The 13,418-nt window shown below is 49.6% G+C and overlaps 4 protein-coding genes across 4 annotated transcripts; 1 reads left to right on the top strand and 3 right to left on the bottom strand.

The window, feature by feature from the left end:
* Nucleotides 1–125: 125 nt before the first annotated feature.
* On the bottom strand, nucleotides 126–6,397 carry KD926_009482 (uncharacterized protein; the record flags this gene model as incomplete). Its single annotated transcript, XM_053102125.1, has 2 exons — nucleotides 126–348; nucleotides 528–6,397. 2 exons carry the CDS (start codon nucleotides 6,395–6,397, stop codon nucleotides 126–128), a joined length of 6,093 nt encoding a protein of 2,030 aa, XP_052954320.1.
* Nucleotides 6,398–8,226: 1,829 nt separating this feature from the next.
* KD926_009481 (uncharacterized protein) lies at nucleotides 8,227–8,923 on the bottom strand (the record flags this gene model as incomplete). The annotated part of the gene is made up of 4 exons (XM_053102124.1): nucleotides 8,227–8,443; nucleotides 8,500–8,657; nucleotides 8,723–8,837; nucleotides 8,892–8,923. The coding sequence occupies 4 exons, from the start codon at nucleotides 8,921–8,923 to the stop codon at nucleotides 8,227–8,229; spliced, it is 522 nt and encodes a 173-aa protein (XP_052954319.1).
* A 1,013-nt stretch (nucleotides 8,924–9,936) lies between these two features.
* On the bottom strand, nucleotides 9,937–11,696 carry KD926_009480 (cytochrome P450; the record flags this gene model as incomplete). The annotated part of the gene is made up of 4 exons (XM_053102123.1): nucleotides 9,937–10,002; nucleotides 10,065–11,123; nucleotides 11,182–11,379; nucleotides 11,451–11,696. 4 exons carry the CDS (start codon nucleotides 11,694–11,696, stop codon nucleotides 9,937–9,939), a joined length of 1,569 nt encoding a protein of 522 aa, XP_052954318.1.
* Nucleotides 11,697–12,433: 737 nt separating this feature from the next.
* Nucleotides 12,434–13,201, top strand: KD926_009479 (FMN-binding negative transcriptional regulator; the record flags this gene model as incomplete). The annotated part of the gene is made up of 1 exon (XM_053102122.1): nucleotides 12,434–13,201. One exon carries the CDS (start codon nucleotides 12,434–12,436, stop codon nucleotides 13,199–13,201), a length of 768 nt encoding a protein of 255 aa, XP_052954317.1.
* Between the last annotated feature and the right edge of the window lie 217 nt (nucleotides 13,202–13,418).

Raw genomic sequence — 13,418 nt, 5'->3', positions numbered from 1 at the left:
GTTAAATGAAACCGTGAAGCCGATCATGCGGAATTTACTACTCATATATCTTCAGATACCAACCAGAGAAATACAAAATTGTATAGACAACACCTAAGACTAAGCGACAAGACTCAACATCCTTCTTAAATCATCGCATCCTCATAGATGACAAGCCACCGGAAGTCATAGTCTCTTTTTGCCAAATCAAGCCATTCAATAAACGGGAGCCGCTCAAAACCATCGTACGCGCGACCTGGGTCTTTTAGAACCCCCATAAACTCTTCCCTCTCAAGCCTTAGCGTCGCGGCATGTTCCAGGATCTGCAAGGTACGTGTAGTAATAGCAGATGTGACGCTTGCAAGAGCACTATTTGTTATACTGCAAGCAAGATCCATGACTGGAAGGAGGTCGCATGAGCCACTTCAACGACTGCCGGTATGTAAACGGCGGAAGGTCATGATAAGTTTCCTTAGTTCAACGACCAAGTATTCCAATAATCTGAGTGTCGGTGTTCCATGCGTATGTCGAGGTGAGAAGACCGGGACGACGAACTGCGTGGCGGCTTTGAGAAAGTTGATGGCCATCTGGCAGTTGGCGATGGGCCTCTGCTGAGTTGGGTTTGGCTGCCCACCAAGTGGATTATTGACTGGTAATCCACAGTCTGGTCAGAATCGTCGGCAAAAGTTCGCAGAAGATCCACAAAGTCTTCGGAGATCACACTCGCTGTATGTCCTCCATCATATGATTTTTGCAGACGAAAGTTCACGATTGAGCCACCGTCATCTGCGTTCTTCACTAGGACGGTCAGATCGCAGGAGGTCTGACCCGGCGAGAAGTGTTCAGTTAACAAATCAATATCCCCTAGCTTGGGAAGATCCCCACCCTCGGACTGCCCGTCGATCAGGAGGACCTGGAAAAGGGAACTGTTGGTTATGGACCGTTGCCCACTAAGCTCACCGAGGAGGGCGCCAAAGGGTAGCTGTGAATGCGCCTGAGCCTCGTAGATCGAATCGCGTGTATTGCCGAGAAAGTCGCTGAATGCATTGTCAGTGGCCCTGGGTCTGAATCGAATGGGCAGAAAGTCCTGCAGATGCCCCAAGATGCCCCTGTTAGCGCTATCTGATCGATTCGAGTCGGTTATACCGATGCAGATATCATCTGCAGCAGTCAGGCGGGCGAGGAAGATTCTCAGAACTGTAAGAAAGAACTCCAAAGGCAGTACGTGATTCCTGTTGCAGACAGCCCTGATTTTGTTCATCGTCATAGCATCAACGGTTGCACTGGCTTCTTCCGACTGGACGACCTGCCGTGCCGGACGAGGTCCCGTCATACCAGGCACAGACAACAAGGAAAATGGTTTCGGAATAGTTTCAAACTGCGACTTCCAGTAGGACAATGCGTCCTCCATCTCACCCTGCTCGAGTGATGCTCGCTGAGAGATCACATATTCCGCGTACTGTCGGGGAAAAGGAGGAAGGGGCTTTTTCAGGTACGCCAACCCTATTTCTTCGAGGAAGATATTGCCGCTTCTCCCATCCATGGCAATGGGATGCCACCCGAGGAGCAGGAAGTACGTACCACGCCACGATAGAAGCCGAACCCGAGCTACTTCTCCTTCATTTAAATTATACACGTGGTTTCGAAGCTTCTCGTACTCTCTCATGGCGCCATTTTCGTGATCGACTTCATGTTCTTCCAGTTGAAGTCGAGACTGGGGTAAGACTGCCTGAATCGGGTTGCAGTCTTCGCAATTTCCTGCGAGGTAACAGGTCCTCAGGCTCTGATGTCTCATGCTGACTGTCTGGATGGCAGTCTTCAAATCCTCAATTTGTGGCGCAGTCTTCATTCGATACAGTCGGGTCACATTGAACGCCGCTTTGTCCTCAGCCGAGTAGGTCAGAGACCAATATCGAGACTGAGCAAACGAAAGTGGCCCCCATCTTTCATAACGTCTATGTGTTGGCGGCGTGTCAAATAGAGGGCTGGAAACACGGTTACGCGCAGGGAAGGACCGGTAACTGCCGCTTCTTCTATCGTTATAATATCCCTCTCTCTGTGAAAACCCTTTCGACCACGTGAGATGGCTAGATGATGCGATCTTTTGACGAACGATGTCACCAATCGACAACCCTCCCAAAATTTTAAAGATTGGTATATCCATCGCCATCTTCTTGATGAGCCAGGACCTCAATTCCCCAGCAACCAAGGAATCAATACCGAGTTCCATCAACACGCTGTCTGACGTGAGAGAATTGTCGGACGACAGCTTCAGCATTCTTCGGACCTTAGCAACTAATAAGACATATATGATACCAGCGGCCTCGTCAAGGTCCGAGGCCGATGCAAGCTTCTTTGTCTCTTCTTGTTCAATATCTTCCGAGGCATGGGTCATTTTGATGAAGCCCCAGAATCGAGGATCGGGATACCATAGGGTCCTTGGTTGCAGAACAGGATCGACATATCCTAAACCCGCTAGTATAACAGGGCTACGAGCACTATCGACTCGGCCAGCCAGAATCCCTTCCGCGAAAACCTCGTGGAGATCTTGTTCGGAGATAGGAATCATGCCCAGTTTATCCTTCAAACCAGTAGAGAAGCCGGCCCTGAGACCATCGAAAGAGCCGACATTGTATATTCCACTTGGGTTGATTATACTACCGACGAGGCCTTGCATCCTACGCCGGTTAATGAGGCCGCTCATGAAGCTCGTCGTGGCAGCGTAAGCTGACTGTCCTGGGCTCCCCGTTATGCCGACGCTCGATCCAAACAAAATGAAGAAGTCAAGGGTATCCTGGGAATAAAGTTCGTCTAGTAGAAGGATGCTTCCAAGGATGCTTCCTTGAACATTAGGCGCGAGGATGCGCTGGATGTCATTGAAGGAAAGATCAGCGAAAAGTTGTTCATCGAGCACCATGGGTCCAGTGACGGCTCCGCCGACTGGGAGCATCTCCTCTTCGATCGTTTTTGCAACGCGTAAGACGGAATTTCGATCTGTGACTTCCATTTGTAGGGCTCTCACACTCGCGCCGGATCTCAACATCTCATCTAGCCACCACTGGTCGAGCTTAGGATCCTGACTGGCAAAGACAACAGCTCTGGCTCCTCTGGCAATCATCCATTCACATACGGACCGGCCGAAATCATCCGTCATCCCGACAAGCAGATATGTCTTGTTAGATGAAAGCGACACCTGTGAGCTAGCTGTGCATTCTCGAACAGTGACGGGGTCGCTTGTTGTCCAATCCACGATGCCTACATCGCCAGGCTGAATGGAAGTACCGGAAAGTCGTTGAAAAGGAACAGGGAGCTCCATTACAGATCCAGCCTGCATAGCTCCCCGTGCTAACTTCCAAGCCAAGTCTAGTGTAGATACCACATCCCTGCCGTTCTCGCGGCCTCCAAATACAAGCGGTCTCGGACGGACGAGATTCGTCATGTTAAGTTGTCTGACATCATCCAATATAGCCTTGCCGAGAAGCCCTTCGAGGTTCTCAGACCCTGAATCGAGGTGTGCAATGACTGAAAGCCTGACGGGAAGACGCTGTGTGAGACGGTGTACAGGGCTCTCTGGGTGAATGAATATTTGATCTGGCGAGGAACTCCGTGACCCACGAGAAGTGCTAAAGAACGGCTGTATGCCAAACTGTGAGGCCCCACTGAGTAGCGCAGCACGGATGACTTCGTTGGATTCGTGCAGCAAAATGTTTGTTCCCGGTGTGGCGCACTTGAGGACGTGTAGGGCTACTAGGGCCGCGCTCATCGCCGCCAGAACATTAGCCGAAGAGCCATGTTCAATGGGGAAAGGAAGTATCCAGGCAGATGAAACTGTCACTATGGAGGCGTTCTCGGTAGATAGAGCAAGCACTCTCTGCTGTCCCGCAAGAGTACGCCCAATGACCACGTGTAGGTAACCCAACCCATGGATGTGGATGGCGACTGGAGTGGAATAGTCGACCTCGATTTGCGGTCGATCAGGTAGAGCGGGTGCGGAAGTGTCGGTAATCAATTCAATTTTGTTGGACACGTTGACAGCCTTAACTTTACACTGCCGGTGCAGGACGTGGTCATGAATCGGTCGTCGATTGGACATATAGCGCTTGTTCATGGCATTGACTGGGAGAATACGAGGAATGTGAAGAACACCGTCTTTCTTCAGCCAGAGCTCTGGCTCCGTTGTCCATAAACATTCAGGCAGAGTGTAATTGTTTTGGAGGTCAGCCTGCACCAGCTGCATGAATATACTGGCCAGCTTCTTGGGATTAACGGCATCGACAGCATCCACGCTCATCTGTTGATATTGTTGCTCCGTGTTTTCCATGGCAACACACCGCAACAGGCCTTGAACCATACTATGATACGGACTCTTGCTATATGGACCGGGTGTGACCCACAGGACCTTGCCAGCAATTTTGAACAAAGCTTGGAGGCTTTGCAAAGTAGCTGCTGTCAGATCTCGAAAGCATTCGGAGTCCAATTCCGCCAGCGCAAGTACAGCTACTCGTCTTAACTGAGGGACTTCAAGGGTGCGTAAACTGCTTGCTTGAGTCACTTTCGTGAAATGAGGTCGCAGATGCCGTTCGAGCTCTGCTACCAAGGTTGAAGTATAACCACTGGCACCCCCAATGATGACTAGGCCTTCAGACTGGGCCACATGACGCTCGAATGGCAAAGGATCTCGAAGAATACTGACTGTATCGCTAATGGCTTGGGAGACGAAAACAGAATGAAGACCTGAAGGTATACCCATTGTGTCGACACCGGAAAACCCGACTTCTCTCAACAGCAAATTCCATTGCGCATGTTCAAAAAGCGGCAGTCGACACCCGTCATCCCCCGCTTGCGTGAACATTTCCAGGTGACTAAATGTCGAGTAATAGATCGAATTGACATCCGTCACTTCCATGAGTACAAGGTAGCCTCCTGGCTTCACTAAGCGTCGGATGTTTTTCAGTGCGGTAGACGGCGACCTGCTACACAGCGAATGGGAGACAATAACAAGGCTGTAGGAGTGTTTGTCGAACCCCTGATATAAGGGGTCATGTCCGATGTCGAGTGGCCTGCAACTAAAATTATCCACACAATCTGCATATCGTGTCTCTGTCTGGTGAAGGGCATCCTGGGACGTATGTGCATATGTGTAGGAGTGGAAAGAGGTGCCAATTTGATCCAAGACATGCTGCGTAGCAGTGGATGTGCCGCCAGCAATTTCTAGGATCTTCATGCATGGAAACCGAAAAACCATCTGTTTGACCACTTGAGCCAGATGCAGATAATCGATTTTAAGTTTAGCAGATGTATCCTGGAATTGAGAAACGGATTCTCGAGAGGGTGGGAATGTCAATGCTGCATTGGGGTGCAATGGTCCCCAAACCACGTCTGAGAACAGGAGACGATCATCTTGGGCAGTCGGTGCCACCAGGGGCAAAGAGTGAAGTCCTTCGACCTGCAATATGCCATTCCCATTCATATCAAAGAAATCTATATCTCCCTTGAACCCGGGCCCGGTATCGGTCACTGTAGCCTGAACTGCCAGAAAATCATCTGTCGCTAAGTCCTTAGAGAGTAGGCTTATGATAACCTTGCGAATCCTAGTAGGAACATGAAGGCTATAGATCCGCCCATCTCCGGGTGATCCGACGGCAGCCGTTAGAACCTGCCCTGCCGACTCCATAACTGCAGGGTGCAACAAATGGCCGGTGTCCCTGTCTGCTTTGGACGGACCTGCAACAACGGCCGACGCAACGTTCCTTTTTCGGGCCAGCGATTTGATACCACGAAAGATGCCACTGTTTCCATATCCAAGAGAATCTTGGAAAGAATAAAAACTATCAACAGCGACGGGTGTCAATCCATGCATGGGGGAATCCCTAGGGGGCAAAGACGTGGGATGCGGATCCCCTCGGACCACCCTCATCCTCCCCGAGGCGCATCGCCTCATGGTGCCGCCGAGATTACCATAACAAGCAAAGTCTGCATGAATCGCGCCTTCCCCGAACTTTAACCCACTCAGGATGAATAGAGTTTCTGTTCCTGGAGGGCTATCGCTGATCTGTATGGCATGCCCGATCGTCAGGTCTTGCACTTCGATAAGAGAGATTGCCGCGCCACGAGTGACGGCCCCGGCCGCTTCATGAACCATGGCCACATATCCGAAGGCTGGGAATACAGGCTGCGACTGAACACAATGATCAGCGAGCCATTCCATCTTCTCACGTGGCAAGAAGTTCCGCCATAGCCACTCGCCCTCGGCCACGTCCGTCAGCCTACCTAGAAGCGTATTCGGATGAACGTGCGACTTGGCTAGGAGCTTTGATACCCCTGACTCGCCAAAGTCAGATGTCGAATGGTCAAATGGGAGATCATGTTGATTTTTGGTAAAGTTAAGAGAGGATGGAAATCGGCGGTCGGTGCCCATGGCGGATATTGGCTTTTGAAGAGCGATGATTGAAGAGAGAAGGAGCGAAGGGGGGATAAGCGTAGTTCGAACAAAGTTTCGCAGTCAGAAAGAACTGGTCTAATACGCCGAGGAAGAACTTTATGGACTTATATTTGTGGCGGAAGAGCATTCTCCTATACAAAAGGTTTATTGGGAGCATGCATATTCCTGCAAGTACTATGTCATAGCTACATCTTGCGATATTGCCACGATTCAATAATTCGCCTGCAGTGCAGTGGGTTCTATAGAAGGAAGAGTTCAGCTACGCAGACTATTTCATTCCATGATTCACCGACACATTACGATCTCCAATTGTTAAGTCTCCGGTCCAAAATGCTCCCTCTTCCACCAGCCCTTGCAGTTGAAAGCGGGCCAGTCTTAGAGAGATCCTGATCCCTGGATAAGTTGGTCAAGGACAACATATGTACATGACGCTGTACCGAGATAGAAAAGAAATTAAGTCGATGTCTAGCACTTTTATTCCTTCTATTCTTTATGACGCGCGATCTCTTCCTGACCAATATCGCGATGTGCCGATTTCTTTCAATTTTCCGATCGTATTATACTTAAACCCAGAAGCTTACAAAACTTGATATTTGGCTCGAGTAACTAACAGAAACTACTACTGACGCCGAGTCATTCAACGCATCCCAATCAGCGGCACCAGATTATATCCCACGCTCTTTATTGCATATGCTGCTGCGTAGCTCGATCAGGAATATGATCAATCTTATTCGGTCACTAGGCTAGGTCATTGTGGGATTCCCTTACTTCGGGATTTCTCGGTGTCGGTGTACGGGGCTCTGATCTCAACCACATATTGTACTACTTGATCATGAGAACTATTAATATTGGATCATGTTACCGAAGGAATATATCAGTGAGCCACCTTGGATTAACTCCAATGTTAATATATTCCTATCTTTCCTCCTTTTCTCGTAATGTGAAGCTTTTCATGATCTAGGTATCCGGCTTTAGTAATCGCCCCGGGTGAAATTGGCGATATTAATGCCCTCATGTTACGCTTGAGGAGCGAAGCTTTAGGTTGTAAGCCCAAAAGATCCGGATCTACTCGGGAGCGTGTAATGGAGGTTCATTGTCTTTCTCCACTTGGTGATGAGCAACGCAGCGCACCGCATTTTCGAATTGATGCTCCCTAGCAATAGCAGTTGTCCGCATAATTATATAATCCTTTGATAAGGTTTTAGGTATAAGCTCGTCTCCGTGGCGCAATTGGTTAGCGCGTTCGACTGTTAATCGAGAGGTTGTCAGTTCAATCCTGACCGGGGACGTTCTTTTTTGCTTCCCATAATTACAATTAATTGTATGGGAAAGATATTTTTGTCTTCCATTGGGCGTGCGTGGACTGTGACCCACCCACTAGCACGAATAATTAAAGCCTGCGAGTCAAAACTTTTCCCCATTATCCAGCCCCAACACTCGCCCCAGAAATACGAGCTCCTGCTTTCCTACGCCATGTACTCCTTGACCGTGAATTTTACGGCAATGCGCGGCTGTTAAATTTCGCATATGTTATGATCACAGACTCGTGATGAAATGCAAGAAACGTCTTATATAACTCAATGAGTCGCGCAACTGCAAAAAACTCCGCGGTCGCATTGGGCATTTTTACTATGAAGAACCTGTTGAAGAAAGTCTGATATTCTATGCATAACATAATAAACGATCAAAGTATACGCCCTGGAACCAACCAATCATAAACCACATAACAAACACCATTGAATAACCCCGGTCAAGAAAGTTCTATCACGAAAAACACCGCAGCAGACGCAAAATGTACTCATTGCTTAGTATATTTCAAGGCGCCGACGACCGATCACCCGATGGGCTCGACCAAGATGACCGAAACCTAACCTGGAACCAAGTCCAAGACCTGAGCCTACACCCAGACCAGAACCGAGACCAAGACCCCCGTCCGCGGGGACAACCATGACCGGAACTGTCCCAGGAGCGGGAGCCGCTTGTACATAAGTGACTTGCTGTGGAGGAGGGTTGGGTTTGTTTCTAAACCTGGTCAGCTGGCTTTTTCGTCCCAAAATGGGGTGGGGAAAAGGACTTACAGTTTGTGATTCACCATGTTAATTCCAACAGCGCCCAGGACTGCACCTCCGGTAGTAGCGAGCTTTCCTCCACCCATCTGATGGGCCACATACCCCCCCGCTGCGCCGCCGATGACCGTTGACCCCAGACCCTTCTCACCCCCTTGTCCGTCAGAATGCTGTTGCGAGACCGAAGATCCATCGTAGTAGGAGGCATTCTCCCCAACTGGAGGCTAGGGTGAACCTGAACGATCCTGTCCATGGCTGGCACAGTTGGGACAGTGGCATTGTTCGGCGTTGGGCGATGGACTGCCATGTTGGCTATGGGGGTAAGGCTGGGGAGGAACGAAGACTTGTTGCTGATTTGGGAGTCAGCATGTGTTTTGGTGCATATTCTGGTGGAATGCGCTCACCTGAGGGACGTAGCCTCCCTGATGCTGAACATGCTGAAAGGGATATGAGGGTTCGGCTTGTTGGGTAGGCATATTACCATAATACTGCGACATGATGAAAAACGACTGGGATGTATTCGTAAAAGGTATGTTCAGAAAAGATATGATTGAAAGAGATAAAGAATTTGATATAGAGTTAAGATGGTTTGAGGAGACTGAAGTTGTAGAGCGAGAGAGGGCGAGGACCGCTATTTATGTCCGACGATCCGTGACCGCAGCCTTGGATCTTCTAGAATTCTAAAACATCCCAGGCACAACCTTTCCCCACAGCGCAGCCACGACAGCATCGTCAACTTCCATCCTCGTTAGCGATCGCCGCATGTCAGGGACTGAGTTAAGAAGCATTGACGAAGAAGCATTGCTGCATTAGGGCTGATGGAGCCACTCTTGGCAGTGTCCCCTTCCGCATCGGGCATGGTCGGTATGATGCAACACCGCGGGGTTAGGGACTCGGGATATAGGGTTTCTGTTTGGGAAGAATTTCAGTATATTTGACTTTTTGACCACGGCAGCTATGTGAACGCGCCAAAGAGTCTATTTCATGTATTTAAGGCTGTATTTATATAGTCGATGACACCGAGGGCTTACCCCCTGAAGGCTGAACACACAAGATAGATAGAAAACGGTCAAGAGAATAGAGTATCTGTCATTGAATGGTATCCAGTCCTCAGTAGGCTACGTACGTGTAGCTGATACAGCTTCATTCTGCCCTCCTTCCCCTGCGATCACAACAGAAACAATTTATCCAGAGCTGCTAAGTCGTGTCTTCAAATATGGTCAGGTCGGTATGGCTCGGCTAGGACGCTCTAGTTGTTAACCTTGGCAGAAGAAAAACAAGAATCTAAGACTAAGATTCCTGCCGAAGTCAGAAACATCCCATTGATAAACCCAGTCGATGATAGCAAATGGGTTTTGTGGATTTTTGAGACTCCTGGTCATTGAATATCATCTGTCCTCTGCTTGTCTCTCTTCTTTTAGTATGAGACAGGTGAAGATGCAGTTAGATCTATATTTTGACTCCACGCTTTTGGTAGCTAACAAATGATTTGCTCAATGGCTTGGAGAACAAAGACTGTAGATAATGTCAATCAATTAATTGACTCGCCTAACGTACTACGTGGATAGGTGGCTTACCGAGTAGTCTGTCTCCGGGAGGTCATTGACACCGGGAGACTTGGAGAACTTGAATTGCCGCACCAGCACGGCCAAGATCGTGCCCAGCTGCACATATGCAAACTGCTCACCGATGCAGCGATGACGGCCGGCACCAAATGGAAGGTACGGGCTATTAGTGCCTTTGCTGACCAGGCCATAACCGTAATCGATCTGTTCCTCATCCTCGTCCTTGGCCACCATAACCTTATCCCAGCGATGAGGGTTCCACTTCATTGGCTCGGGGAAAAATTCCTCTGATCGTGCAGTAAAACCAGGGGAGGAAAGGACATTGTGGGTAGTTGGGATGACGTACGGAGTTCCCTCCACAGGCATGGGGTTCTTGACGGAGCGGAGGATCGAGTGGATGGGGGCGTGGATGCGAAGGGTTTCCTTGATCACCTTGAAATGCAGATCCAGTTTCTGAAGGCCCTCGTAAGTAAGAGAAGGCAAGTCGGCACCTAGGACTCGAAGTTGTTCTTGGTAGAGTTCCTCCATGATCTCCGGGCAAGTGGCCAGGCGCAGAACAATCCAGGCCGCCGTCGAAGACGAGGAGTGCTGGCCTGCCATCAACATGGCGATCATCATATGAGCAACCTCCTCATCGGGGATAGGTTTACCATTCTTGTAGGTGCACGACATCAGATTCCAGACCATGTCCTCCGAATCTTTCTGGCCACCAGCCTTGCGACGGTCCCGAATAATCTTCGTATACGTCTCGGTCAACCTCCGCTGCGCAGCGTCACGCTTGCGGTTGTGGGGGAGCGGGGCCCAGGGTAGTATGAAGTTTATCGGCGCGAAGCCCATATCAAGGTCACGGTACATCCGGGCAAAAGTAGAGTCGAATCGATCCCGGACTTCCTTGCCCTGGAGCGAGCGCGATGCCGTGTATATAGTTATCTCGGCAATGATCTTGGATACGTCAAAGGTGCCCTTAAAACTCTGGAACGCGGGGGAGTTTTGAACGAACTGATCAACCTCGTTGGTGATCAGGGGAACATAGGATCGAAGCGCTTCGGAAGTAAGGCCAAATTTTACAAACTGCACTGGTCGATCAGCCCCTGATTCAGCGATACATCCCAACATAACTCTCCACTACCTTCTTCTGCTCCATTAACTTGGAGTTCGGGCAATCATAGACGACATCACGCCCAAAGACAGGGGTAGTCAGAGGCGAATAGACCTCCTCGGCGCAAACATCCCGAAGCTTGCCATTTAGAATAAAGTCATTGCCCTTGGTGCCCAAGTAGACGGTGGTTTTCTTGCCGAGAAGTACAAAGGTGAAAATGTCACCGTACTGCGGAGCAGCCACAATTAATAAAAACTCAACAAAAGCGATCTCAAGTAAAGACACCATCAATTACATACTTTTTCGCGGCAGCTGAAGAAGAATTTGTACGGGTCAATGCCATACTTGACAGTGCTGCCAATGAATGGAAACCAGTGGAAAACCACAGGCGGCTCATGAGGACTCTTGAACAGCAATTGGCGCAGGAAATTGACGGCCACGGACAGTGAGATGAACGATAACGCGCCAGCCACTGCCAGAGTCCAGATGAAGGGGGTCGAGCAGTGCTCGCAGAACCTATCGATGGAACTGGAAAAGATGCCCATGGCGACGGCGAAACGAAGGGGGGCAGCTGGTGGGTGGGGCGGGTAGGCAGGTAGCAAGAGAAATCCAGTTAAAAGGGGTGGCGGCTATACAATATATAATAATCTCTACTATCATTCGCTGAACGGGAAACCCGACATCCGGGGGGATGAAATAGGTGCATAGGCGGTTTAGAGGATCACACCACTTCGGTGGAGCCGTCTTCCGCCGGTGCCTGGCGATTGCACGGCGTGGAAGACTGGAAGTATTCCGTCAACTAGCCGCCATCACCAGTACATGGTCGACCCGGGGCGCCTTTGGATCTTCTCTATCGGCACCTTTTGATGATCTTGATAGTATGTCCTCGGATCCACCACGGATCCACCCGTTTCTCAAGTGTGGATCAGCACTATACTTAATGAAGTCTGCGGGAGCGATGGCGATCCACAGTTAGTTGCCTGAACAGTTGTGCGAAAACGATAGAGGTCATATTTTCTCTGGTAATCAGATTGGCCACTATAGCCCATTGGCCGGTTCCAGGATTCGGACTCAAATTTTTTGAAAGATACGCCCTTTGTATCTCTTCTCGGCGGTACATCCTATCATTGTAGTTGCCTCTATGCCAACATGGCTGCACAAGGTGACTCACATTCCCATTTAAGTCTCGTTCAAGTGACTTGATCATCTATATAAACCCTTTTACCTACCCGTCCAAAGTCCACCATCAACTATCCTTTCTCTTTACTTCACCTCACCCAATATGTTCATCCCATCCGTCCATGCGGAGACAGATACCCCTGTCCTCCATCGATTCATCCGCGAAAACCCCCTAGGAATGCTCATCACAGGACTCAAATCCTCCCAAGACTTCCTACAATGCACCCACGTCCCCTTCATCCTAGACTTCCCCGAGGAGACCAACGACTCTGCGCCTCTGGGCCGCCTACGCGCCCATATCGCCAAGCAAAACCCGCAAGTAAAAGCCATGATCGAGGCTCTAGAGACCAAGCCTAACGTTCTAGACCTCGAAAACGAAGTTCTGGTGATCTTCAACGGGAGGCACGACCACTATGTGACGCCTAAATACTATGTCGAAACTAAGCCCGACTCGGGGAAAGTCGTTCCGACGTGGAATTACGTCGCGGTGCAGGTTTATGGCAAGCTGTCTCTTTACTATGACTCGAAGACAGCTGAGGCGGGGGAGTTTCTCGCGAAGCAGATTCGGGATCTTTCGATGCATACTGAGACGTCTGTTATGGGGTATACTGGTGGGGAACGGCCGCAGCCGTGGAAGGTGGAGGATGCTCCGGAGAGGTATATTGAGTTGATGCTCAGGAATGTTGTTGGGGTTGAGATTCAGATTCAGAAGATTCAGGGCAGGTTTAAGATGAGCCAGGAGATGCGGGCGGGCGATCGGGAGGGTGTGGTGAATGGGTTTGCGAGATTGGGCGGCGAGACGGGTGAGGCTATGTCGGCTTTAGTCAGAGAGCGTGGTGTGTTACATGATGAGAAGAAGGGGAAGGTTTGAGGAATGGGGATCCAAATACAGACTATTTTAAAAAGTTTCAGCTCGTGAATTTAAATCTATTTCCTCTTTTCACTCATAATTGATCTGTCGGGCGCTTTCGGCAAGTTCCTTTCGACGGTTTGCTGCTACGTCCTAGCTGTTGTTAGACTATGAGGACTATTTTTTAATTATCTATGTATGTATGTATGTATTGTATATTTATATTTTCGCTGGGTGA

This window comes from Aspergillus affinis, assembly GCF_023601865.1.
Source record: "Aspergillus affinis strain CMG 70 chromosome Unknown NODE_69_length_187866_cov_87_282759, whole genome shotgun sequence".
In the NCBI taxonomy this organism is placed as follows: Eukaryota; Fungi; Ascomycota; class Eurotiomycetes; order Eurotiales; family Aspergillaceae; genus Aspergillus; species Aspergillus affinis.
The sequence above is the reverse complement of the archived record's forward strand: the minus strand, read 5'-3'. Positions and strand labels throughout refer to the sequence as shown.